This window comes from Corythoichthys intestinalis, chromosome 17 (assembly GCF_030265065.1).
Source record: "Corythoichthys intestinalis isolate RoL2023-P3 chromosome 17, ASM3026506v1, whole genome shotgun sequence".
Lineage (NCBI taxonomy): Eukaryota > Metazoa > Chordata > Actinopteri > Syngnathiformes > Syngnathidae > Corythoichthys > Corythoichthys intestinalis.
The window spans coordinates 23,088,149-23,115,499 of record NC_080411.1 but is presented as its reverse complement, the minus strand read 5'-3'; the positions used below and the strand labels follow the sequence as shown (position 1 = coordinate 23,115,499).

Sequence of the window (27,351 nt, the reverse complement as noted above, 5' to 3'; positions counted from 1 at the left end):
GGGTGTACGTGCGTGTGTGAGCGCGCACGTCTTTCTATGGAGAAGTAGACGGCGATTTTTGTGTTCTGCGTAGATATCAAATTTAATGCCAAGGTTTTCCAGTCACTCACTCCCTTGCGAAACGAATCTTCACCATTGTGAGTTTGAAAATGGCAGCAGGCAAAACAAAAGACGGCATCCTTTTTGCCTGAATATTCTAGCCAGGAATATTTATAATCATACATTGAAAATTAGCGTTTTTTGTTTCCCATCATGTTTTATGGGAATTCTAAATCAGGCCGCTTATGACAGCTATGCTGGTTGTGGCTCTATTGTACAGTGGAGCAAATAAGTATTTAGTCAACCACTAATTGAGCAAGTTCTCCCACTTGAAAATATTAGAGAGGCATGTAATTGTCAACATGGGTAAACCTCAACCATGAAAGAATGTGGAAAAAAAAAAAAAAAAGAAAATCACATTGTTTAATTTTTAAAGATTTTTTTTGCAAATCCACCATGATTTGCAAATAAGTATTTGGTCAATACCAAAAGTTCATCTAAATACTTTCTTATGTACCCTATGTTGGCAATAACGGAGGCCAAACGTTTTCTGTAACTCTTCACAAGCTTTTCACACACTGTTGCTGGTATTTTGGCCCATTCCTCCATGCAGATCTCCTTTAGAGCAGTGATGTTTTGGGGCTGTCGTTGGGCAACACGGACTTTCAACTCCCTCCACAGATTTTCTATGGGGTTGAAATCTGGAGACTGGCTAGGCCACTCCAGGACCTTGAAATGCTTCTGACGAATCCACTCCTTTGTTGCCCTGGCTGTGTGTTTGGGATCATTATCATGCTGAAAGATCCAGCCACGTGTCATCTTCAATGCCCTTGCTGATGGAAGGAGATTTTCACTCAAAATCTCTCGATACATGGCCCAATTCATTCTGTCCTTTACACAGATCAGTCGTACTGGTCCCTTTGCAGAAAAACAGCCCCAAAGCATGATGTTTCCACCCCCATGCTTCACAGTGGGTATGGTGTTCTTCGGATGCAATTCAGTATTCTTTCTCCTCCAAACACAAGAACCTTCGTATTAACCAATAAGTTCTATTTTGGTTTCATATATTTGGTTTCATCTGACCATAACACATTCTCCCAGTCCTCTTCTGGATCATCCAAATGCTCTCTACCGAACAGCAGATGGGCCTGGACGTGTACTTTCTTTAGCACGGGGACACGTCTGGCAGTGCAGGATTTGAGTCCCTGGTGGCGCATTGTGTTACTGTTAGTAGCCTTTGTTACCGTGGTCCCAGCTCTTGTCTTGGCCATAGTGGAGTTTGGCGTGTGACTGACTGAAGTTGTGGACAGGTGTCTTTTATACCGATAATGAGTTAAAACAGGTGCCATTAATACAGGTAACGAGTGGAGCCTCGTTAGGCCTCCTTTGAAGAAGTTAGACCTCTTTGACAGCCAGAAATCTTGCTTGTTTTTAGGTGTCCAAATACTTATTTTCCACTCTAATTTGGAAATAAATTCTTTAAAAATCAAACAATGTGATTTTTTTTTTTTTTCACACATTCTGTCTCTCATGGTTGAGGTTTACCCATGTTGACAATTAAAGGCCTCTCTAATCCTTTCAAGTAGGAGAACAGTTGGTGGTTGACTAAATACTTATTTGCCCCACTGTACAATTAGTGTCTTTAGTGGGACAAACTAAAACTCCGCTCACTATTTTGGCGGTGCTCTTCGGCGTTTCATGGTCCACATCTTCAATCCTTGGTTCTCGCTCAGTAGTTGTTGCCTTTGAAAGCTTTGGTTTGAAAAAAAAAAGAAACATGTATCCATTTTGTTTCTTCTGTCCTCAGGTGGGTTTGGCTAAGCTAAGCAAATAACCATCTCTGAGGTGCTAGTCACATAATCTGTTTGAAAATTAATTTTGACCATTATAAAAAACGTTTTGTTCATTTCATTCATTTTTGTTGTTGGTTTTATTGCGTTACAACTTTTAGAGAATATTTTACCGGCAAAATCTTAATTTTTATTTCATATATTGGAAAGTCAATTACATGCAATGAAATTTTCGGCCACATAGCACCACCCTCTCTCTCTCGGCCCCCCTTAATCTCTGCGTATGACTGTAGTGCCAAGACGTTTCAGTCATGTTGCATGCACATACTATATAAATCAACACAGAGCACCCCTCTCCCTTCCTGACCTTGTAGCATATCTGCATACCTCTTCAAATACTCTATATGAAGCGCCCGGCAGTCTGTCTGCATTGGAGCTAATTGGCTTCAGCTCAGTGTTCACTGTTAACATCTCATTACTTATTCCACTTAGAATAACTTGTACAAGTTTGCTTGTGTCCAGGGGTCATTAAAAGCATATAGGAAGCCTTTAATTATGAACTCTGGATTATTGAGTAAGTAACCATCACCTGACATTTCTGAATGCTCCATCTCCCACTACACTTAAGATCAGTTCATGTCACATTATCCCTTTCCCCACCAATCAATATGTATATATATTTAATATAATATATATAATCTGTTGCGTCACATGATACTTTTTGTCTTAGTTTTTTATTTTTTTATTTTATTTTAATAAACTATTATTATTATTATTATTATTATTATTATTATTAAGGGCACAAGAAAAATCGTTAAAACACACTTATGATTATTATACTTATAATAATAATAACTTCAAAGAATAGGGATTTTAATAATCCCTTCCCCGCTTGTCAATGAAATGCATGGTAATCTTCAGAGGTGGGTCTGCTGTGCTAATTGGTACAAGTGCCTGAGGCAGCCCACATGCACCTCTTCTCCACGAGGCTGCATCTCTCTCTGAGCAACCCTGAATAATAATAAATAGAAGCAAAACAGATTAAAAGGCTATAGTGATCGCTTCTATACTAAAACTTTCAATGATCTCTTATTTTTAGTGTGTTTTTTTTATTTTTATTTTTATTTAATTATTATATTTGTTTGTTTGTTTTTGATTAAATTAAACTACTTATTTATTTTGTCATCAGGTCGGGCAGGAGCATGCATGACCTGCATGCACGGTGCATGGCAATCCTCTCCAAAGCCTCAATTTCTGTAATAAAATCCAGCAATAAAAATAATCATCGCCATTATAATTTTTCTTCCAATTTGAATAAGATGTGTGTTAATTGTAATGGCGCACTAAATCTTTACCGAACACAAGAGTTGCATTCAATAAAAGACGGCGCAGCATTAAGTAAGGATTAAATTTAGAGCGACCATATTGTAGCCTACATCTGCTTTTTAATCGCACTAAATGAATGGAGCACTTTATTTTAGGCACTAATAACATATATTTTAGAAAACGCGCCTTTGTTATTTTATCACCCTTTGGACTAAAAAAATAAATGGGTGTAAAAAAAATAAACTAATTTTTCTTATTTTGTTTAGGAGCTTGATGTTTAGAGAAAGAGGTGTTGGGGGCTACATTTTAGTATGGTAATCACTCACCTGGGGCGTGTTGCGTTTATTGACAGCCTTGATGTTAAATGTCTCAAACTCACTTACTGTTGGTACCTCTTAATTTATTATGTTTCCGTCTCTCTTTGATGTATGCGTGCTTCACTGACTTGACCCTCTGAAGTCACCCAAGCGGTTCCTCTTCTTCTCTCTCAAAACGCATGATTAATTTCTCAGTGGGACGACCGGCTTGTGCATTATGAAAACAGTGAAATGTATTCCAAAGGGTCCAATAGCTGTATTGTATTGAAATAAGCCTTTTCCCCTGCTCAGTGTGGTTTAGTCATGCACTGCTTATACCACATCGTGAAAATTTTCTTTCATGAGGGACAATACTTTTAAATATTTTTTTCACTTTGCATTATTGACATGTTACAATTAATCCATGCATATAATTATTACAAACCTGATTGAAACAATTTGCACTATTACAATTAAAAAAAAGTATATAAAGATAAAGTGCGTTTACATAAGCCCTGTCAATAACATGAGGTCAGCGCGCCTGGCAAGCACGCGACGTGGCCCCGCCCCCTTGCGTTTCACGCGAGACAAAAGCACGCGCTGTGACGAAGTAAATTGGTTAGAAAAGGAGCAGATGGGGCTGTGTGTGAGCGTGCGCCCGGCACGTTCCATGCACTCGCACATTTCAGAGCAGTCCTAAAATTGATGGCGTTTGTCCAGCCTAACTTCTACCTGAGCACCATTTTAAGCATGTTTTTAAGAAAATTATCCCCAAAATAGAAAAATGAATCTACCTGTTTTGGCCTCAAATGAAATTTACATTTCAAATAATATTTAGAAGGCTCAGCTTCACTGTTGTGGAGGCGTTTTCACCTTAAATACGATCAACTTTTACAAATAAGGCCAGCATATGACTGTAATTGCCATGCATGCATTTTATGGCGAAACTACAACTTTTACTTTTAAAAGGTGGCCATTGGGTAATCTTTCCCAATAATTATGCAAAATGTTTCACTTGATCCTCACACAAAGACATTTGAGAATGATGACGGCATTCTCCAATCTGGGTTATATGGCTTTATATTTAGGTCTGCGTGCTCCCATCTGTAATTTGGCTGAGTATTTTTAGTGAATGGAGTAATTGAGCAGAGGGAGCAGGATGCTTGCTTGAGAGCAAGTAGAGCAGCGGAGTAGCTTTAAAATTATGTCGTTATATATAACATATGTTGTTTTCGACTCCCATCCGTTTCGTCAGGTGAATTATGCTGCAACATCCCGTTTAGGGTCACAGATGAGTAGAAGTCAGCTGACTTTGGCGACATTCTCTCAGAGGTTTTGTGGTTCCTCAAGATGTAATTTGACAAATTCCAGTGTCACCTTTTTTATGACTTACACATGCGTTTAATGCTGCAACGATTAATCGATTAATGTGAGTAATTCGGTTCGAAAAACAATTTCAATTAAATTTTGCTGCTTCGAATATTCGTTTAATTAAAGTGGCTTATTAATGGTTTGTTTTAAAAGTGTTTGCATTTAGTTGTATTGATTTGGGTGGATACACTCCCCTTTAGTGGCAACAGTGAATATGACATAACGCATTGCATATGGCTGAATCCAGCTGCTCCCTGTTAAGATCAACATAAGCTAAGTTTTTGTTTGAGTTAATTTTTTTAATGCATTCGTAATTTAGTTTATAGATATATTTAGCCGTTTTTTGGGGGGGTGAATATGTGTTTGAAACATTTCTTAAGAACATTGACAAAAAAAAAAAGTTAGCATTTTATAGCATTTAAGCTAGCAGACGTTTGCTATGTAAGTTAGCCAATTGTTGTTTTGTTGTTCTTAAATCCTCATTTATTTATTTATTGTTATACCGTTTGAGGCTCAGCTCAGGTATTTTAATTTTTCATGTTCCTTATCAGATGAGTCGATTATTCTTACAAATTAGTTAATTGATTAATCGACTACTAAAATAATTGAAAGCCGCAGCCCTGCATGTGTTTGTAACCCTCATGTTAAACCCTCAGTTGTGACACAAATGTAAGTACAGTACACTGTCCATGCATTAATGAGGCTCGGTTATGCTCGGTATGTTTTTCTACATCTGGCAAAAGTTGTCTCACCTTGTCTGTGCGGAAATGATGAAATATTAAGAATAAGTATTTTACTGGTAAGGGTAATGTCCATGTCAGAAAGTCTGGTGTCAGTCCTGGTAATGTTTTTTTTGTTGTTGTTGTTGTTGTTTTTGTTGTTGTTGTTGTTGTTTTCTTTCTAATAGGATAATGAGCCATATAAATACACCCAGGAATTGTTAAAGGCAAAGAATTGGACTACTTTGAAGTAACTCAATGTGATATCTGGTCTAGATCCTATTGAGCATTGAGTTCGCAGCACTTGCAGGGACAGTCCAATGCAAAGAAGGTCGAGGAAACCTCTTACCTCTCTCATTGGCAGAGGTGAGTTAACAGTTCATTAAAATTTATGTACTCAGTTGAACTTTTGCTATTGACAAAATGCTTTATTTTGTGCATGATTATATCATATTTTTTTTTATAATAATCGTCTATTTTGATTATATATATTTTTTACATTGTTTCTCACGTGCAGTTGAATTTAAACCTTCAATAAAATGTTATCTTTTGGGGATAAGAATTCTGGTTATCGATGGATGCCATGTACTTTTTGCCTGAGTGTGCGTTCGTTTGTATACAACTGTCTGAATTTATTGATTTGTTTATTGTATGTTTTGGAATGCAATTACTTTTAGTGAGCCATCGTATTACTTTTGAGCAACAGCAGCAACTTTTCTACCTTCCTATAACTAAATGGAACCATCATGGCCAAATTGCAAACATATGTCTTATTCACACAAATCCGCATTAAACGCTTTTTAAAGACACACATAACACGTTGTAACAAAGCAGCGGCATAAGACATGGTATAATGCCTATTTTCAATTTTTTTTTCCAATTTTTTTTTTTTTTAACTTCATTTAACGTGAGATGGGAGCAAGGGGCGCACAAATATGATACTTGTTGGTGTTGGTGTGCGTGTGGCGCGTGTTTGGATCCCGGGTGGTGTGCAGGTGTTGGTGGGCTGCACTTCAGCCACACGCCAATAAAAAACGGGGAGAGCGAGAAAGAGAGAGTGAGGTTAAAATGGGGCAAGGAAAGGAGGGAGGGAAGGAAAGAGAGAGAAAGAGAGCGAGCGAGAGAGAGAGAATCGGATTATGTCGGCGCGTGGCACCTCTGAAAGGCGAATAAAAGCGGCGCGTGCGTCCGCGCTTTAGTCACATCTGAAGAACTGCTTCACTGTAGTTGGATCCAATTTAAAAAAAATAATAAGGGGAAACAATACCAGTAACTTGCGGTTATAGATATCCGCTCGTTTTAAAAAATGAGTTGTAATGTTATGTAAGATAAAGTGATTTTTTAAGTAAGAGGGATATTTTCCCCACCAAAAAAAAAAAAAAAAAAAGCTATATCAACAATTTGGAGGACTCTCGGCTGTTTGAGGTAAGCGCTCAAAAATTGTAAATGACCATAAACGCTACTTTGATCATTTGTAAAATGTCTGATGCCCGAATAAAACGCGATTTACTCGGTTTTATTTAAATAAAACATGCTCCTCTCCTGTTGGAATTCATCATATTTGTTGTATCTCGTTTAAGAAAAAGTATGCTGACGCGGAGAGTTACACACTTGAAATTCAATTCGTTGTTCGGTAGGCCTAAATGTGTAAAAGAATAAATCCCTAAACAGTAATAATTATTGTAATGATAATAATCTAATGTCATCACATTTATGTTCATGCGCAGTAAAAGTTTTGGAAGCCGTTTATACGTTTGTTTGTTTTTAACGTGGTAAAACATGAATTTATCCTAAACAAGAAAGTCTTAAACTGAACCTTTAAAATGCTTTTATTATCGTTCATTTTTGCTGTCGTTTAATAATATATCATAAGTGAATAGTTAGAAATAATAGTTAACAATAAATATGCTGTTGGAAAAAAAAATCATAACCGACGTTGACGTTCATGACTTTGTCCTTTCATGTGTTAACTTTTTTATGGGTTAAATTAAATTGTTGCATTATTATAATTGTTGTGCGATGTAATAACGAAATAAGCCTCGTCTTTACATTTAAAACTTTAAGAACATGACATTTCTGGTAGCCTGAAATTATTCTAATTATGAAAATGGAGGCATGCAGACCAAACAATGCGTGACTTAAAAGTTAATATTTTTGGGGGAAATGGGCCTTAAGAAAATTAAGTGTCACTGATTCTTTAATTATCTGAAAATATTTAACAACATAAATTCAGTAACTTTTTGATAGATTACATTTAGAATAGGGTTGTAATCTTACTGATAAATTCGTTAAACATTTACACTTATTACACTTTTATTACAATTGCATTTTAGTGCGAAGTATAAACTAAGATTAATAAGATATTTAAATATTGTCATAGTTCTAATTTACCCTAACGTCTGACCCTTTTTCTAAGTATAATATGCAGTCTTCTTGTAATTCAAAGAAGACTGACAGTTTATTTTTCCCCCTCACGTTTTAGTATAGCGTTATAACCTATTATATGAATTTCACTTCCTTACTTGCATCTTCATTTGCTAGAAAGACACATTCAATGCTTTATAGTTTTAACTTAAAATTTACAATTTCTTATAGGCAATGCTGCCCTCAATTTCATTTCAACCCAAATTGTTACATAGTTGATGACATTTTCCCCCAGCCAAATGTATTTTGTATCTGGTTTAATTGAAATGAAAATGGCATGTAAGTGTATTTATTTCCTTAGCTACTTCATTTTTGTTATTTTAAATTTATTTCCATTTTCCTTGTTTGCAGGTTAATTGTGCCAGTATGGACAAGTCTCACCTTTCCAGCCCTAATGACATTATCATGACGAGTTCAACAGGCCCATACCCACAGGAACCCCTCACTCCCCCCAGGCCCAACCACCACCACTCCTCGTCATCTTTATCTTCGCCTTCACCCTCATCGTCCTCCTCGCCCCTCAAGCCCAATCAGGTCGGCCAAGTGGTCCTGTATGGCGTTCCGATTGTGTCGTTGGTCATCGATCACAACGAGAGACTTTGCCTTGCGCAGATTTCAAACACACTGCTCAAAAACTACAGTTACAATGAAATCCATAACCGGCGCGTGGCACTGGGCATCACCTGCGTCCAGTGCACTCCTGTCCAATTGGAAATCCTCCGCCGTGCCGGGGCGATGCCCATCTCGTCACGTCGCTGTGGCATGATCACCAAACGAGAGGCAGAGCGCCTTTGCAAGTCCTTCCTGGGGGAGAACATGCCTCCGAAACTGCCCGACAACTTTGCCTTTGACGTGACCCACGAGTGCGCCTGGGGTTGCCGTGGCAACTTTATTCCTGCGCGTTACAACAGTTCACGGGCCAAATGCATCAAGTGTTCCTTCTGCAACATGTACTTCTCCCCAAATAAGTTTATTTTTCATTCCCACCGCACGCCGGACGCCAAATACACCCAGCCCGATGCTGCCAACTTCAATTCGTGGCGGCGACACCTCAAACTTAGCGACAAACTTCCGGCAGACGAATTAGTTTACGCTTGGGAAGATGTGAAGGCTATGTTCAACGGAGGAAGTCGGAAAAGGGCGTTGCCCTCGGCAGGCCACTGTCATTCTATGGGTCCTATGAAAACCGTAGGCTCGGTGATGCCTCACATGATGGGAGGCGACATTAATGCTCAGAAAAGAGCCCACTTTGATGATGAAGACGACCTTGAAGGAGGTGGTTTGTCTCCCCGTAAGACACCGCGTAGTTACCCTGTCATCCCTGTACCTAGCAAAAGCTTCGGCATGCTCCAAAAGTTCCCCCCAACATCGCTTTTCCCATCGCCGTACCCTTTCCCGGCATTCGGCCTCTGTCAGCAGAAAAAAGAGGACAGTGAGGTTTCAACCGGACACAAAGGAACAGGACTGTCGGGTCTTTTGTGGCCCGGACGTAAGGATGCTTTTTATCCTCCTTTTTGCATGTTTTGGCCTCCGAGGGCAGCGGGTGGGATCCCCGTGCCTACATACCTGCAGCCTCAGCCTAGCCTTTCTTCCCTGGCTGACAATCCCTCCCTGAGGCAGGCCTTCCTGGACCTGTCCGACTCCTCTGAACCTGTAACTGGCAACAGTGTTAGCACAAATATGACCCCCAACAGCGGAAGCGTCGCATCTAGATCTGGTCTCTTTGACCCTGATTGTTCAATGGTAACCCCTGACCTTCGGCCTGTGACTTCAGAAAGTTGGCTCAAACTATTAGACAACCCAACACTCCAAACCAGAAAGCCCAGCTATGGTTCAGCCTTCCGCCCTGTTGTCAAGGATGCAGAGAGTATCGCTAAGCTCCACAGCAATGGAGGAGGTGTCGCCGGGGTGACGGATGACGAGTCGGGGGTCATTGTGGCCGGGTCGGACTGCCACCCGCGGCTGTCGCCCAGCAGCAGCTGTAGTTATGGTAGTGAAAGCGGGGGCGAAGGAGAAGTGGAGGGAGGGGAAAGTGAGGAAGATGGAGAGGTGGATGTGGAGTCCTCTAAACAGGAAGACGAAGAAGAAGAGGGGGGCTTCACAAGGCGGCCCCCACAGACTCAAACAAACCTGTTCCTGCCCACGGTGAGCAACAGTGAGGATCAGGAGAAGGAGAGGGGGAGTGTTACAACGTATCCCGGCGCTTCCCCTCCCTCCTCTTTGGACCCCGTCCGTCAGGAGTCCCCCAGCCTGCCCGCCTCTTCACCCGCCAGCTTGCCGCTCCCGAGCTCCAGCCCGGTGCACAGAGAAGACACTTCTTACAAAAACGTAAATATCCCTGCGGGCAACATTAGCTAATTATTGTTTAAATGGTGCTGCAGCAGGCAGCGATGTGATCTGCATAAGCAGATTGATAGGCAGCCTTCTCCCTGTAGGTAGAGTCACCCCTCCCTGATTCTGCCTAATAGACCCTGGCATGTGGGCTGTTTAATGGCCACTGTGTGTTTGTCCTCCCAGTTTAACCTCAGCCTGTTAGGGCAACTCTAATCTTTAACCTGTTGATGCTTGCATTAACCTGCCTTCTGAGAAGGAGGAGGGAGCATTGGCTAAGAAATAGTGCATTACTAGAAATTACTTCAATTACAACTTCTAAATATCATCATAAAATAAAATAGATATTTGATACATAATCAGCTACAGACAATCATGTTGACATATTTCATCCTTGCTGTGCTTTGCTACTGTTCCAGTTGTGATGACTAACATACAAATGTAATAATGACTATATTTGTGTAATTCCAGGTGGACAAAAACAGAAATGAAGGACTACCTGCCTACGCAACCAAAGACTCCATGTCAGGTGTGCACACAGTTTTGAAATTGTTGATATTTATAACACTTGGATGGTAGACAGACGCAGTGTTAATCTTAAATCAGCTTTGACTTACTATTTTTCGAAAACACTTTTTTTTATATATCTGATGTCTGAGCCACTTATTTTATGGCATTTTGTTTCAATGAGTGTCTGAGTGAGGGATTTTATGTGCCACATATTTCTGAGATGTTTCATTCTCTGCTCTCATCTCTCACACTGAAGGTTGTGTGCTATCAAACGCATTGTTTCACAAACCGACACACTAACTCACATGTACGCACACTTCCCCACCCACACTGTGCACGTATCTTGTTATTTTGACTAAGAATTTAAAAGACCAGCAAATTAAACGTATTGTTTTTTTTAGATGAGAATAAAGAGCAGAACGGCTTCTTTGGTGCCGAAAATGAGACATCAGCGCCGGACTACTGGAGGGAAAATACAGGTAGGATTTTCCGACAAGTAATGAAATTGTTGCCATAGAAAACACACTCACATTTTTCAGTGCAATTTATAGTTCAGTTACACCTCAGAATAAACGGTACTAAATAAATGATCTTGAATTCAATTTGCAACATTTAGTCAAAACTACCAGGGAGTCATTTAAGAGTTTTCTTCTCTCTGGACCTCACTTTATCTCATTTTGATCAAAACAAATTATGTGAATAAATTGATTCATAGACGTACCGATATGGTAATTGCCACTTAATTCATTACATCTACAGTATCTGCTGGCTATCAAATACAGTTTACCAGGGATCTGTGGCACCCACATGTGAGAGTAAACAAAAAAAAATCATTGAACGTCACTTAATTTGAATTTAATCTTAAAATTATTTATTAATGATCAATTATTAACTCCACATAGGTCTTTGTTCACTTATGCCAGTGATGTTTAGTAAGAGGAATTGAATTCTCTGACATTATATATCAGAAAGTACAATAAACCTGTTGCTGTTCATACAACAAAGTATATCATCATTTCTCATGGGTTACTGTGTTTTTCGGACTAAAATTCGCAGTTTTTTCATAGTTTGGCTGGGGGTGCGATTTATAAACTGGAGCAACTTATGTGTTAAATTATTAACACATTATTATATCATTTCACATGTTATTTTGGCGTTTTGGAGTGACACTGATGGTTTGGTAAACTTGTTAGCATGTTCTTAATGTTCTTCTCTTAATAGCTATGTTACGTTAACATACAACATACTGTACACTTATTCAGCATGTTGTTCTCTATTGTATTTTTATTTTAAATTGCCTTTCAAGATGACATATCTGTTTTATGTGTTGGATTTTATCAAGTAAATTTCCCCCCAAAATGCGCCTTATACTCCAGTGCGACTTATATGTTTTTTTTCCCTCTTCATTGCGCTTTTTTTGGCTGGTGCGACTTATACTCGGGTGCGACTTATAGTCCGAAAATTACAGTATATTCGTTTTTTGTTCAATTTAACGAGCCCTGATTTTAACCTGACTAAATCAATTTGCGAGTAAATTGAGATTTGATCATCAATATTTCAGCAATATTAAATATTATCTGAGTTTTTGTTGTTTAATTTCATTTTGTTTTGTTTTTAAATGCAAATGTTCAATAACGTTCAGGAGTCTAAACACTTTTTTTTTTCCAAACAAAAAATAAATCTATCAAAGCTAGATATTTGTTTAAGGAAAAAATCTAACTTCCAAGCATTCAACTACAGTTGAATTTAGTAAGCTCACATTTTTGTTGAGCACCTTATTTCCATTCAAGACTGTTCTCTGACAGATGAACTGTAATAATCTGTGTAAACACTATTATTTTTTGTATCGGTTCCTGTTAGATTGTGCAAGTGTACCTAATGAAGTGCCTAAATACACAGAGAGAAGAGAGAACTGTGTAAAGCTCCTTAGCCGAGTTGTCACCGTGGTTCTTGCTCTTTGGGGGGCCGTTATAGTTCAACAAGAAAGCATCAGCTCTGAAATAAGCAGCAATGCTGGCAGCCTCCATCCTAGACCAATATCACCGCAGACATAATTGGCTTTTTTTTTTCTTCATTCCTCAGCGCTAAAAAACCTTTGCTGTTTAAAAAAGATCACAGCTTATTGCCTTTTTATATCTGTCAGGAAGACATTAAAAGTGCTTTATGACATCTGTGCCAACATTTATATCTACCCCCACTAACACAAACACACACTCTCGCTACCAGGACACACTCACACACACATCGTAATGATCCCGGAACATAATGTGTAATGTATTTCGAAAAATTACACGAAACAAATTAAATGAGACCACCTTTCCCCTGATTGCCAAACGTCTCCCTGGGCGTTGGGAAGCTCTGCGTGATTAGAAGGCCTGACTCCTTTGAGAACGTAACCCCCTCCTCTCCTTTACCGCCTCCACTGTCTTTAAACTCTCCTTCTGTTTCTAGGGAGAAAAAAATAATCTAATTTTCCATTTATGTAATGCAAACCGCTTTGGCTTTGACTATTCACGGTTAATTGACTGTCAAACGAGGTTGTTATCCTCAGGCAGTGTCTGCAAATTTGCTTGTCAAATGAGACAGAGAGAGGAGAGGAAAAGGAGAGACGAGATGGGGAACTCTGCTCTAAATGAGAAGAAAGAGCATTGGAGGGCTGAAGGAGGATCTGAAATGACTGGAGGAGACCATTCACATCAAGTGTGGGAGATCGCTTCATTATCACATTGGCACAAACGTGTGCATTGCATCCTGTTTTCAAACTCACGTTTGAAAATGCCATGGAATTAGGACTTTTGACAAACTATTTTGCACAAAGCATTAAATAAACTGATATGGATGATTATTTCCTTAACTTGATCCTCACGAGGCTGAAGCCTACCCTGGCTGACCCTGTGCGAGAAGTGAGACGCAGGCAGGACTAGTCGCCTAGATCACATAAAGACAAACAACCATTCACAGTTACATTCACACCAAAAGAATATTGTGAGTCTTCAGTTAACATCAGTCTTGTTTGGGTAATATGGGAGGAGAGCATATGTATTCCACACACGAGGTCAAGAGACAATACAATACACAGTGCAAAACTTTATACCTGTCAATGGCGTAGGTTTGGTCTCAACATTGGTAAGGACGATATTACTGTAATGCACATAATGCAAACAATGATCCAAAAAAGGAATGACTAGCTTGACTTCGTTGTTCCTTGTGGAGGCTGGCCTGACCGCAGTAGTTTTGACGGTTGCAGGTCGGACTTTCAGTAGCAAAATTAGTGGTGTTTCCCCCACCTCCACAACTTTGACGTCTTTATACTAGGGCTGTCAAACGATTAAAATTTATAATCGAGTTAAATACAGCTTAAAAATTAATTAATCGTAATTAATCGCAATTCAAACCATCTATATAATATGCCATATTTTTCTGTAAATTATTGTTGGAATGGAAAGGTAAGACACGAGAGAGATATATACATTCAACCTACTGTACATAAGTACTGTATTTGTTTATTATAACAATAAATCAACAAGATGGCATTAACATTATTAACATTCTCTTAAAGCGATCCATGGATAGAAAGACTTGTAGTTTTTCAAAGATAAATGTTAGTACAAGTTATAAAAATTTTATATTATAACCCCTCTTAATGTTTGTTTTATTAAAATTTGTAAAATTTTCAATCAAAAAATAAACTAGTTGATCGCCATTGTTGATGTCAATAATTACACCATGCTTACTCCCCAAACCCATAAAATCATTTGGACCCACGCGCCAGCAGAGGTCGCCAAACACCAAAAAACAAGTAACAAGCGGACATTACAATGCTGTAATTTTAATCTGTTTGAGCGGGGCATGTGCGTTAATTGCATCAAATATTTTAACGTGATTAATTAAAGAAAAATAATCACCGCCCGTTAACGCGATAATTTTGACAGCCCTACTTTATACATAATTTACAGTGGCTGCTGCTGGCCTAAAAAAACACTTCTAGTATCCCTCCTCTCCGATGCGGGTGGCATGTTGTCGACATGAATCTGTCGGGTTTGTGTGAGTATGTCTCTGTGTGTGTCTTTGTGGTGGGATGGGGGGATTCAAGTCATCAGCCAACCAAACGTTCGTTTGAGGGGGGAAAAATGGACTGGCACATTCAGCAAGTGAAAAGGGATAAAGATGTAAATCTGAACATATTGAAAATAATTCACTTAATAATGGTAGGGTCTATTATATCCTTAAAGCATATGGTAAGACAATCTAAATTACCTATATATTTAAACTCTTTATATAATGAAATAAAGTTATTTAAAAGTTGGTGGGGACAATTTGAGCATCCTGAAAAGTTGGTAGTGTTATGTCCCTACCGTCCCTATACAAACTTACGCCCTTGATGCCTGTACATTGCTAGTCTAACAGTTAGTCTCTTTAATGAATGTAAGCAAAACATTACAAGCATTTGCAGTTTGGTTTCAAATTGCACCTCATATTCTGACTCTTTTGGAGGGATGTTAGTCAAATTCATGCAGCATTGATCAATGCTACAGCACGACAACTAATATATTAAACAATATCTACTCATATAGTCATTAACCACGTTGTGTTCCTAGAATCAGTAGTAATGTAACAAATTACAGCAAACTTTCCAGCACATGTGTTACCATCTATATCAGGGATTATCACCAACGTTTTTTTACAAGCTATGACGATGGGCATGTGAGGTACAGCACTATGAACTGATTGCCAACAGTCTTGTTATATAACTGTTAATAATTATTCCAAGAAATAATTAAGTAATAATTAAATATAACATACAACTGAAGGTGATTAGATCAAATGTTTTATTCCATAAGCATGTATCAGACTGGTCACTTGTAACATTTATAAATCCCTCAATAAGTTTATCTCAGTTTTTAAGTCCTCTGGTGTATAGGCTAAAGCATCCAGACCTTTCACCAATACACTGTCTAATGGTAAACTAAGTTCTGCCCACAAATGGAGATTAAAAAAAAAGTTCAATGAAGGAAAGTGGTTAAAACATTCAGTCGTTGGCGAAATGTGATACTGACATCTGCAGGTCAAATGGTGAAATACAGCTGTTTCACAAGAAGTTGATTGAAAAAATTGGTCAGGTCAGGATGCAATGCTGTGGTTGAATGACAAATATTTTTGTATTAATTTAAAACTCTATTTTTTTTTCAGGCGACCAAAGTCAAGGGAGTTCGTCTCCTGTGCAGCTAAAGAAGGATGTAGAGAATATGGAGAAAGGTACACAAAGACAGCTTGACTCACATTCATTTCCTAACGTTACAATATCAATGATGGTCTTATTTTGAATGAGGGATATTTTTAAGCATACACATCTGAGAGCTGTTTGGCAATAATATATAAATATATTTTTTTGATTCCCCTACAGAAGAGCTCCAGAAGGTACTCTTGGAGCAGATCGACTTCAGGAGGAGACTGGAGCAAGAGTTTCATGCTCTGAAGGGAACCTCCCCATTTCCTGTCTTCCGTGAGTACTTTTTCATTTTTCATCTCACTCTTTTTTTAAAAAAAATATATAGAAACTGTATTGCCATTCAGTTTCCTTAATATCCACATTTGCGTCTTATCTATCCACGGTGCTGCACTGATTTCTCAATGGATTACCATAATCATTTCAGATAATTTCCAAGACCAGATGAAAAGAGAGCTTGCCTACAGAGAAGAGATGGTTCAGCATTTACAGATGGTAAGACAACACAGAACACAAAGAAGATTCAAGCATACTAAATTCTGTATAGTAATCGCTGACAAAATACTTGACTATACCTAAACATAATAAGTATTTAGATCTATGAAATACATTAATATAAAACCTCCACAGCCTCCCTGTTGGGTGTAACAGTAAAGGAATTCAAGCACCGCTGGTGCTTATTTGTGCACCCAAATAAAACATACAGTAGAGTAAATCCAGTTATTTATTTTGTCTTTCATGGGTGAGTAGCACCTGTGTAGCATCTGAAACAATCATCACAGCTGACTGAGTAACAATTTTCCATTTGTCTTTGCTTTCTGACACTTGGAACAACTGTACACACTGAAATGCACAAAAAGCCTGCATTTGCACAAACAAAGCACAAATAATAGATACTGAAATGTATGCACTTTATTCACCTAAAGTAATTTTTGACAAGTGTTTCATTTGCTAGCTTCATGTGTTTTTTCTTCCTTAAAGTATACTAATATTTCTCTTACTTTGGTGTCTTTCAGATTCCGTACGCAAACATTATTAGAAAAGAAAAGATCACCTCCCATCTTAATAAGTAGCTAAAAGGTACAGTAGTTAAAGTTTATCATTTTTTTAAGTTTTATCTTAAAATAATATTTGTAGTTGTTGTGCTTATCCTTTATGGACAACGCAAGAAAAAAAATTAAAAATGTAACATTTCAACCTCATAAAATGATTACTATATAATAGTTGAAGTTATAATTTAGAGTTGAAAAAAATTAAAAACTTGTCTTTATTTTTTTTTAACCAAAACAAGTTTTCCATGAATTTTATCGAAACTATGTTTAGTGTAAGTTTACGAATGAGAAAGCTGACTATATAATGTGATACAGAAAAGGCATTAACACTCAACTGTCACCCCCATCTTTGCAGGCTGGAAAAACACATTTGGGCCGAAGAATTCAGAGGAACTTCTATCCAAATTATGATCATCTACATGGAAGAAAAATACATTTTAAAGTATAATGCTGACATTTCTTTGGTTTGTTTGCACCTGACATGTTTGTGCTCTTCCCTGCAACTGATTTCCTAAAAGAGAAACGCATTCATGACCTCAGACAAGCATCAGCAGTCAGACTCAAAAGAAACAACCAGGACCCTCTGTGAATTTACCTGGTGAATTTAAAGGATAATCTACTGAGGTTTAACTACCTGACTTTTTTTTTTTTTTTTTTTTTTTAAAGATACACAGAGTAAGATTTGGCTGACACGGTTTTGTTCTACAGATTCTGAACTGCTGCTCTAAATAAACATTGGACAGGGATGGCCCTCATGCAAATACAGTTGATGTATTTACTATTTTTGTGGCTTTAATAATATTAAACGGCCTAATAGCCATAAATTACTGTGAAAGTTGTCATCACACAGGAAATGTTACCTCAAAAAATATAATTTAATCAAAGTATACTACAGATAAGTATCTTGATAGTACCTTTTTTCCTGTATAATTCCACAGATACTTTATAAAAAATAAAAAAATTAATAATACATTAATTGAAGGTTTTGCTTTCATACAAAGGCAGTGATTAGTATGCTGCCTTTTTAATGGGTTTGTGGTGTCTGCAGATGCTAAATAGAGATACATTTTATATACTGTAATGAATTTGTAAAATATCCAAACTAACTTGTACATAATGTTCTGTGAGAGTATTCATCCTCACAGTCTGTGTGTATGTTTTCCACTTCATTTTTTCATTTCTTTCATTTATCATTTCAGTATTGGGGCTAAGACCCTGACTTTAAGCATATGATTATTACAAAGGACCTATGACGATGCTGTCAGTTGTATTTCACAAAGTGTAAAATGACACGTCATTCATGATGTTTATATCGGACGAACCAAATGGACGAAGTTGTCATTTGCTGATGAAAATGTTCTAATTATAAACTGCAGATGTATTTAAATTAAATAACCAATGTTCCTATTCTCTTCGATTTACTCTATGTGTAAATTAAAAGACTACAAATAGATGGTTTAATAATTGGATTTTTTTTTTTTATTCTCATCATTTGCATGCCCTTCAAATTAGAAGTAACTCATGTCAGAAAATACACCCAAGAATACTGCAATTTGTTGTAATAATAACAATGTAAGAATCACAGACACATACAAAATCACCTTCAGGAAAATAAAACGTTGAATTTTTTTGTTTGCTTTTTTAAAAATTCTTTTTTCAACGATGGTACTCGTATTTACGATGATTGTGGTCGATTTACGACCCTAGTTTACAGTACGACATTTGTTCGTCATTTACGGCTCTTGTCCCACATCTGTGGAAGTCGTTGAAGACAAAGAAGTTGCCAGCATGGCGTTTACACTCTATTCTCTCATCCAGACTGCTATTCTCTGCACTAATGCCATTGCAGTTTTGCACGAAGAAAGGTTCCTCAGCAAAAGTAAGTGTTTAGTTGGCATTGAGGTCAATGTATGTATCTAGTATTTGAATTGGATGATTCGTAGGGATTGTACAACAAAGAACATCAGTGCCACATAGAACAGTGCGGTCCATCCGTAGTAGTAAGGAATGTATATTTTGATTATAATTAAACTATGAATTTATGAAGAGGGCAAGTAATCAAATTTTAGTGCAATACAAATTCTCAACGTATGTTATCTGTTTGTAATAACGCACACATTTTAAATGCATATTTGCCATATGAGGCATTATGAGTTGCTGTTTTGATAGTTTTAGTTGACAGTGGTGTAAAACTGCAATCAATTTTTCCTCAGAGGTGTTTTTGTATTATTTAGCTGCTGCTGTAGCTTGTGCAGCTCACCAAAACGTGTGGTTTTATATTACAGCAAATTACACTAGTACACTGGTACCTCTACTTACGAAATTAATTGGTTCTGGAAATTGAAAATTCTGTAAGTAGAGACACGTTTTATATGTAAATGGCCTAATCAGTTCCAAGCCCCCCCAAATTTAGACATTAATAAGGGGTGTCAAACGATTAAAATTTTTAATCGAGTTAATTACAGCTTAAAAATTAATTAATCGCAATTAATCGCAATTCAAACCATCTATAAAATATGCCATAATTTTTCTGTAAATTAGTGTTGGAATGGAAAGATAAGACACAAGATGGATATATCCATTCAACATACGGTACATAAGTACTGTATTTCTTTATAATTACAATAAATCAACAAGATGGCATTACCATTATTAACCATTATGGATAGAAAGACTTGTAGTTCTTAAAAGGTAACTGTTAGTACAAGTAATTAGGCTCGAGCGTATGACGTGGCACTCGTGAGGTTTTCGCCGCTATCGCCATTTTGGAAGCAGGAAACATAAACAGTGAGGCATTTCAACACAGGTCGCTCTTTAAAAATGGTTGGAAATTATTGTGCGGTAAAGAATTGCAACAACCGATCGAATAGAAAGGAGAATGTACAGCTCGACGGAACACCATTGAGTTTCTTCCGGATCCCTACATGAAGAAAAGGCGAGGGAAAGGTCATATCTGAACTTACCAAACGTCGAAGAATGGCATGGGTGGCTTCGATCAGAAGGAAGGGCATAACGTTTGATTCTCTAGTTACACACAGAGTTTGCTCTATGCACTTCCACTCCAGTAAGTTAATTTCGTTTGTTTACGCAAATTTCGGTAACTTTGTGCCCTAAGTCGGCCTGTTGTTAGCTATAGCTACAGCTAAACAACTAGCATGCATACATGTGCATTGTCTTCATAAGACATAATTCCTGTCGTTGCTAAATGAAAAAGCTGTAATATTTTGTCGTGAGAGAGTGGCAAAGAATTTGTACACAGGCTACATTTTCTGCAACAAAAAATTTGTACATCCGTGGTCACAGACTAATGTAAACACACATTGCCTACCTTTGCTAGAAAGATGGTTTTGCAGTTTACTATGGTCGTAATGTGCAGATCCTGCACCCATCCGCAGCAAAACTGTTCGTAGCTTTGTAGCGATTTGTAGTTTCGGAATTGCTGATGAGTGTAGTAACTTACACCAAACACTAAATACTGCATGATGTCCATTTCGCGTAGTGGTGGAAGCTTGTCAGTATCTTTATTCCATTTGTGTTCGGCTTGCTCGTAAGGGTCAACATTGTTCACATCCTTAAAATTGCTCACATATCTGTCCTTCGCCGTGGTAACACGTTTGTCTCTGTATCGAACTGGCAAGTTTTACTTACTTTTTTCCATCTTTGGCACTCGTAGTTGAATTGTATTTGCCGTTAAGTTTAAATGTCCCGTGATGCAGACGTGCTTCCGAAATGGTTGCGTTGTCGCAAATCTTGCATGATCCTGTGCTGCTGTGACGTACACGCTCGAGCCTAATAGAAATTTTATATTAAAACCCCTTTTCATGTTTTCGTTTTAATAAAATTTGTAAAATTTTCAATCAAAAAATAAACTAGTAGCCCGCCATTGTTGATGTCAATAATTACTTACACAATGCCCATGGGTGAAGCCTATAAAATCAGTCGCACCCAAGCGCCAGCGGAGGGAGCCAAAACTCTGAAAAACACAAGTACACGTTTCACTGTGCTGTCATTGTAAAATCTGTTTGAGCGGGGCATTTGTGTGTTAATTGCGTCAAATATTTTAACATGATTAATTTAAAAAATTAATTAACGCCCGTTAACGCGATAATTTTGACAGCCCTAACATTAATGTTTTATAATGCATAAAAATGCATTAAAACATGTTACAATTAGATTATTGCACGATAAACATAAAACCTGAGTTGTGTATAATGTAAAAAAACAGGACTAAAAAAGAAATGTTTCAACACTCATGTTGAGCTATCAGGAACACGAGGGGCTAATGAAGAGGATGCTACGATACACACATACAATAACAATTGAGGTAGCCGATTGGATGCTAGCTGCGAGTATCAGCCATACTGTATTTTTGCCTCTCGTATTCCTGAAATTTCTCTCTTAACAAGAGGCAATATTTTCCCTTTGAGGCGTGTCTTAACTCGAAAACTCTGTATGTAGAGACGCTCTTAAGTAGAGGTACCACTGTATGCAAGTTGTTTAGTTTACCTGTACGTATTATCGCAAAATATATAAATAAATGAATGAATGAGTAACATGATGATTTGATTTTTCTGAAGTACAAGCAGTGTTGTTAATAACGGCGTTACAATATAACGGCGTTACTAACGGCGTTATTTTTTTCAGTAATGAGTAATCTAATTAATTACTTTTCTCATCTTGGCAACGCCGTTACCGTTACTGAGGCGGGAAAGGCGTGCGTTACTATGCGTTACTAAGTTGGTTGAATAAAAAAAAGTCTGAGAGAAACGGACTCACGGGGACGAGAGCAGAGCAGGAGTGGGGAAGACGCCGTTGCAACCGCGATGCTAGGTGGCTCCAATAATACCTGACTGCAGCCATAGCCGACAAACTACACCCACATGACACGGTAGATATCATATTATAGAACTAGATGCAAAGGCAGACACTGCTGCATTGCCAACATGTTTTAAGGACTACATGCGTTTGTAAACAGCCGCCATCTTAAAGCAGTAAACCTCTCAGGAAGGCCCTGATGTAGAGATCCTTCCTAGCGAACCTAAGTAATTTTTTTTAATCTAAAATGCTCCTAAATCGGCAAAATCTTAACTTAAATCTATCTTTAAATGATGAAACAATTTTAAAACTTACACATGTTTAAAGTAGACAGAAGGGAACTAATGCAATAACGGGAGAAATTTTAACAACTTTAACGATTGATTCACAACTTTAAATGACTTCCACACATAGCAAAGGTTACTAGCTAGTTATCGCAATACCCTTGTGTCTAGTTAAGTGGAGGGTAAAGAATTGGGCTAGGGCCAATTGTCCCCCAAACCCTTTAAGCTTCACATTGTGTGACCTGTGTTTTTTTGTTTTTTTTTTTTTTTGAGGAAAAAAAAAAATACCACTAGTTACTTTGCCAAGTAACTAATTACTCTTACATTCAGGTAACTGAGTTACTAACGCAATTACTTTTTGGGAGAAGTAATTTGTAACTGTAATTAATTACTTTTTTAAAGTAAAATTAACAACACTGAGTACAAGTACAAGCAGTAACATGTTGTGACCAGTGTGTGTATGTCTTATATCAGCATCCCAATAAAATGACAACATACAAGGTTATGTTGCCCACACAACATAATTAATGATGTGCATTTATATATTTTATAAGCCGCGAGCAACCCAACATTATTGTTGTGTTTAGAGGTGCAACACTTAATTGATTGATCGACAATTAATCGATTAGCAAATTAATCAACAACAATTTTGATAATCGATGAATCGTTTAGGACCTTCTTCAACTTGCCTAAATTCTTGAAATCATACAATATATTTAACTTCTCGGTTGTAAATATTATTAAATTTCTTCATTTTATTTTTGTTAAGTCAACCTAGGACTTGAACAAAAATCTGCTTTTACTTTTAAAACAATTCACATTTTTTGCCAATTGTCAGACATCTAACTGTCTAAACTAGCTTCTAAACAAGCAGCAAACAGGAAGGGGTTATGGAAGAACAGAAGAAAAGACACAAGAAAAGATAGAAAAGAAACACAAACAGCAACAAGAAATTCACTGGACGCTTACACTAACTTTAATATGTTGGTGCTGTCGTCAGCTAGATGTATTTCTAGTTGACACCATGTGGGAGGCCTGTTGACCAGGGATGGGGGGGGGGGGGGGGTAGAGTGTACACAAATCAGCTCTGTGATCTACAACCCAGTAATCGTGTGAATCCCTTGTGAGTGTAAGCCCTTTGGCAACCGACCCAACTCCGCCCCATCGCCAATCCCGGCACTGGGACCACCCGCGCACCCATCAACCGGCCATCAGGGATGGGAAGAGGGGACGCACCACCAGTTTCCAGTTATCAGCTGTAAAAGGATGCATACAACTTCCCGGGACTCCCCGCATATAACAATTTATGTATACATTTTTATTATTGTTGTGGCATTCCTTCGTAGGCGAGAGAGAATCCTTATTCTATGTTCATCATCACAGATTCCTTTCTCATATATTTCAAATTTATCATCACAACCATGCATATTCCTTTGTCTATATGTCTAGTTGGTTCGGGTGTTGACCAGGGGGTCACAGGCTTTGGAGATGACCCTGGAATCAAATCCCAAGTCCTCAATCTCATCCGCTCAGTCCGAACAATCATGAGAGGTCAGTTCCGTCAACATTCATATAACGGACGTAAGCACGCAGATACATACTTAACATATAATTATGTGCGTAAATATCTCTTTTTGTACCTATCTCTGAAGTTTTTTTTTAATCTGCCTTTGTCTTTCTAGTGCCTCTTATAATTGTGAATTCAGTCTCCATCGTCCTGCTGTTGCTTTTTGGATGATGATCAGTCAGCACGAGCAAGTTCCCAAGTCTGTCTCAAAGAGCAAGAACAATGTCACTCTCTAACACTCACATGCACATGTGTGCACACGCCGTTGCGGTTAGGATGGAAGCAGGGAGTTCACTTTAAAATTTTCCTGTTATTCCTTTTTTTTTTTCAATAATGTAATTTATTTGCATGTCATATACCAACACTAAAGCTTCTGTGCAAGTTTGTTTCCATGATCAAAGCTCAGCTCTGGCCTTTCTGTGTGGATTTTTCATGTTCTCTCTGTCCCTGCATGGGATTTTTCCAAGTACTATGGCTTCCTCCCACATTCCAAAAACATATAAGATTAATCGACAACTCTAATTTCTCCTTTGCTTTCTGCTCCAATCATACTTGCAGTTGATAAGTTCCTCAACTTATTTTTGGAGTCTTGCTAGTTCAGATTGTACAGTAAATCATCACCATCATCCAGAAACGCGTACGAAGACTGGAAACTTGTCATAAGCTGGACCATCTCGGTATTGTGATGCCTTGTGTGTATTCTATTGTGCCAAACATGTTGAAAAACATTAGCATTTTGACATTATCTTTTTGTCAAGATTTTTTTTTTATGTCCTCATTGTAAAGCATTTTAATGTCATAATCCAAATATGAAATGTTTTCTCGTCATCTTGCCACCTCTCCATTGTAAATATTGACAATTTTCTCACTTGACGCATTTACGCTTTTGCGCCACTTCTGTAATAATCTCCATATGCTGTGAACTATCACAGTCTCCTGCCTTGTTGATTCCAACAAATATTTTTATTAATAATTTTTAATCCTATAAAATGAGGTTTGGTAAAATGCGGCTCTGCTGGAATTGAAAGCATATGTTCATCAAAGGGATATTCCCTCCGAAAGGCAGTTTAATCTGTGATTAGGCAGCATTGAGCTTTGGTTTTCAATAATATATGTAAGCGATCACAGGCTGTCTTTGGGTGCATATTTGTGCTTCATACGTCAGAATGTGGTATTTAGTTTGTATTATTGAAAAACAAATTCTAAAAGGTTGGTTGCTGGTGCCAAAATGTAACACTGATAAAACTTTTGGGAGTACATTCCATGGATTTGCAAAAAGAAAGTTGAACATTTTTTTGTTTTGTTTTTTAATCTGTGGGTCTCAAGCCTACACAGTTTTAAATGTAATGCTGCATTTCTGTGAAATAACATATAAGTGAAGAAGGAAAAAAGTCGATTTTCTCTTTTTACATGTTATTTTATTCTCTTAATGAACAGGCGATAACAGCACAATTCCAGAGTAATTAAAAGCTGGTCGGCAAATTTCCCCAAGAGCCTCACACAGTTGACCCTAAGTCGATCTGCCCCGAACCTCCGAGAGCATTCAGTTTATATTTGTTGTTATAAAAACTAGAAAAACACTAGGAACACATCAGTAAAGGGGCAGAGAATAGAAACTCACTGCCCATATCTGTCAACAATCTTGAACAAAAGACCTTGACCTTGTAAGGAAAACAGTACTCGTCTCCATTATTCACAAAGTAGACAAAACACAGTGCTATGGGACAGTAAATGATTATGTGTGAAGATGTGAAATATACAGATATACACTCACCGGCCACTTTATTAGGTACACCTGTCCAACTGCTCGTTAACACTTCATTTCTAATCAGCCAATCACATGGCGGCAACTCAGTGCATTTAGGCATGTAGACATGGTTGAAGACAATCTCCTGCAGTTCAAATCGAGCATCAGTATGGGGAATAAAGGTGATTTGAGTGACTTTGAACGTGGTATGGTTGTTGGTGCCAGAGGTGCTGGTCTGAGTATTTCAGAAACCGCTAATCTACTGGGATTTTCACGCGCAACCATCTCTAGGGTTTACAAAGAATGGTCCGAAAAAGAAAAAATATCCAGTGAGCGGCAGTTCTGTGGGCGGAAATGCCTTGTTGATGCCACAAGTCAGAGGAGAATGACCAGACTGGTTTGAGCTGATAGAAAGGCAACAGTGACTCAAAATAACCACCCGATACAACCAAGGTAGGCAGAAGAGCATCTCTGAATGCACAGTACGTCGAACTTTTAGGCAGATAGGCTACAGCAGCAGAGGACCCATCGGGTGCCACTCCTTTCAGCTAAGAACAGGAAACTGAGACTACAATATGCACAAGCTCATCGAAATTGGACTATAGAAGATTGGAAAAACGTTGCCTGGTCTGATGAGTCTCGATTTCTGCTGCGACATTCGGGTGGTAGGGTCAGAATTTGGCGTCAACAACATGAAAGCATTGATCCATCCAGGCTTTTATCAACGGTTGAGGCTGGTGGTGGTGGTGTAATGGTGTGGGGAATATTTTCTCGGCACTCTTTGTGCCCCTTGGTACCAATTGAGCATCGTTGGAACGCCACAGCCTACCTGAGTATTGTTGCTGACCATGTCCATCCCTTTATGACCACAATGTACCCAACTTCTGATGGCTACTTTCAGCAGGAATCATCTCAGAGTGGTTTCTTTAACATGACAATGAGTTCACTGTACTCAAATGGCCTCCACAGACACCAGATCTCAATCCAATAGAGCATCTTTGGGATGTGGCGGAACGGGAGATTCACATCATGGATGTGCAGCCAACAAATCTGCACCAACTGTGTGATGCCATCATGTCAATATGGACCAAACTCTCTGAGGAATGCTTCCAGCACCTTGTTGAATCTATGCCACGAAGAATTGAGGCAGTTCTGAAGGCAAAAGGGGGTCCAACCCGTTACTAGCATGATGTACCTAATAAAGTGGCCGCTGAGTGTATATTTATGTGAGTAAAAGGAGATATATATATAGATATAGTAGGTATGTCTACACGAGCCACACATGGTGGTGGTGTGGTGGCTAATTTACACTTTTCAGGCCTGTTCGACTTGCTGTGATTGATGGAACCATGAATTATGCTCTCACCAGAAATCACTAAAGGAGAATATCCGGCCGTGTCCAATCTGCAGCTGATGAACTATTTGGTTCTACAGCCGGACAAAAAAAAGTTGCTTGATTGAAAAAATCCTGCAATGGAAAAAGAGTTGAAGTTATCTCGCAGAGATGTGACATATTGCCACTCATATTTTATTAAAAAAAAAAAAAAAAAAAAAAACGCTTTCATGGATTTTAAATGAGTCATTTTCAAAGGGCTATGAAAAACAAATACATGCACAATAATGTAAACAGTAGCCTATATATTGAACAGTGTCCTCTACAGCCGCATAATTCCAAAACATGTTTTTCACAATTGGATGCAAAAATACAAGTACAAACAACAAAAACCCTGTAAATATGTAACCGGTATTCACTATGAAGAGGCAACATGAAAAGAGGATTTGTCACAGTGCTTTCTGGCATCATGTCACGATAAGGTTTAGCCTTTTGTTAATACCGTACAAAATCTACCCTA

The 27,351-nt window shown here is 38.1% G+C and overlaps 2 protein-coding genes across 2 annotated transcripts; both read left to right on the top strand.

The window, feature by feature from the left end:
* The first annotated feature begins 6,753 nt into the window (after nucleotides 1-6,753).
* Nucleotides 6,754-18,797, top strand: skor2 (SKI family transcriptional corepressor 2). Its single transcript, XM_057819311.1, has 9 exons — nucleotides 6,754-6,966; nucleotides 8,317-10,293; nucleotides 10,768-10,825; nucleotides 11,208-11,285; nucleotides 15,997-16,062; nucleotides 16,211-16,309; nucleotides 16,461-16,528; nucleotides 17,050-17,113; nucleotides 17,441-18,797. Exons 2-8 carry the CDS (start codon nucleotides 8,332-8,334, stop codon nucleotides 17,104-17,106), a joined length of 2,388 nt encoding a protein of 795 aa, XP_057675294.1. The 5' UTR covers nucleotides 6,754-6,966; nucleotides 8,317-8,331; the 3' UTR covers nucleotides 17,107-17,113; nucleotides 17,441-18,797.
* A 14-nt stretch (nucleotides 18,798-18,811) lies between these two features.
* Nucleotides 18,812-27,157, top strand: ier3ip1 (immediate early response 3 interacting protein 1). Its single transcript, XM_057819310.1, has 3 exons — nucleotides 18,812-18,964; nucleotides 23,634-23,735; nucleotides 23,867-27,157. The coding sequence occupies exons 1-3, from the start codon at nucleotides 18,874-18,876 to the stop codon at nucleotides 23,920-23,922; spliced, it is 249 nt and encodes an 82-aa protein (XP_057675293.1). The 5' UTR covers nucleotides 18,812-18,873; the 3' UTR covers nucleotides 23,923-27,157.
* Nucleotides 27,158-27,351: the final 194 nt, after the last annotated feature.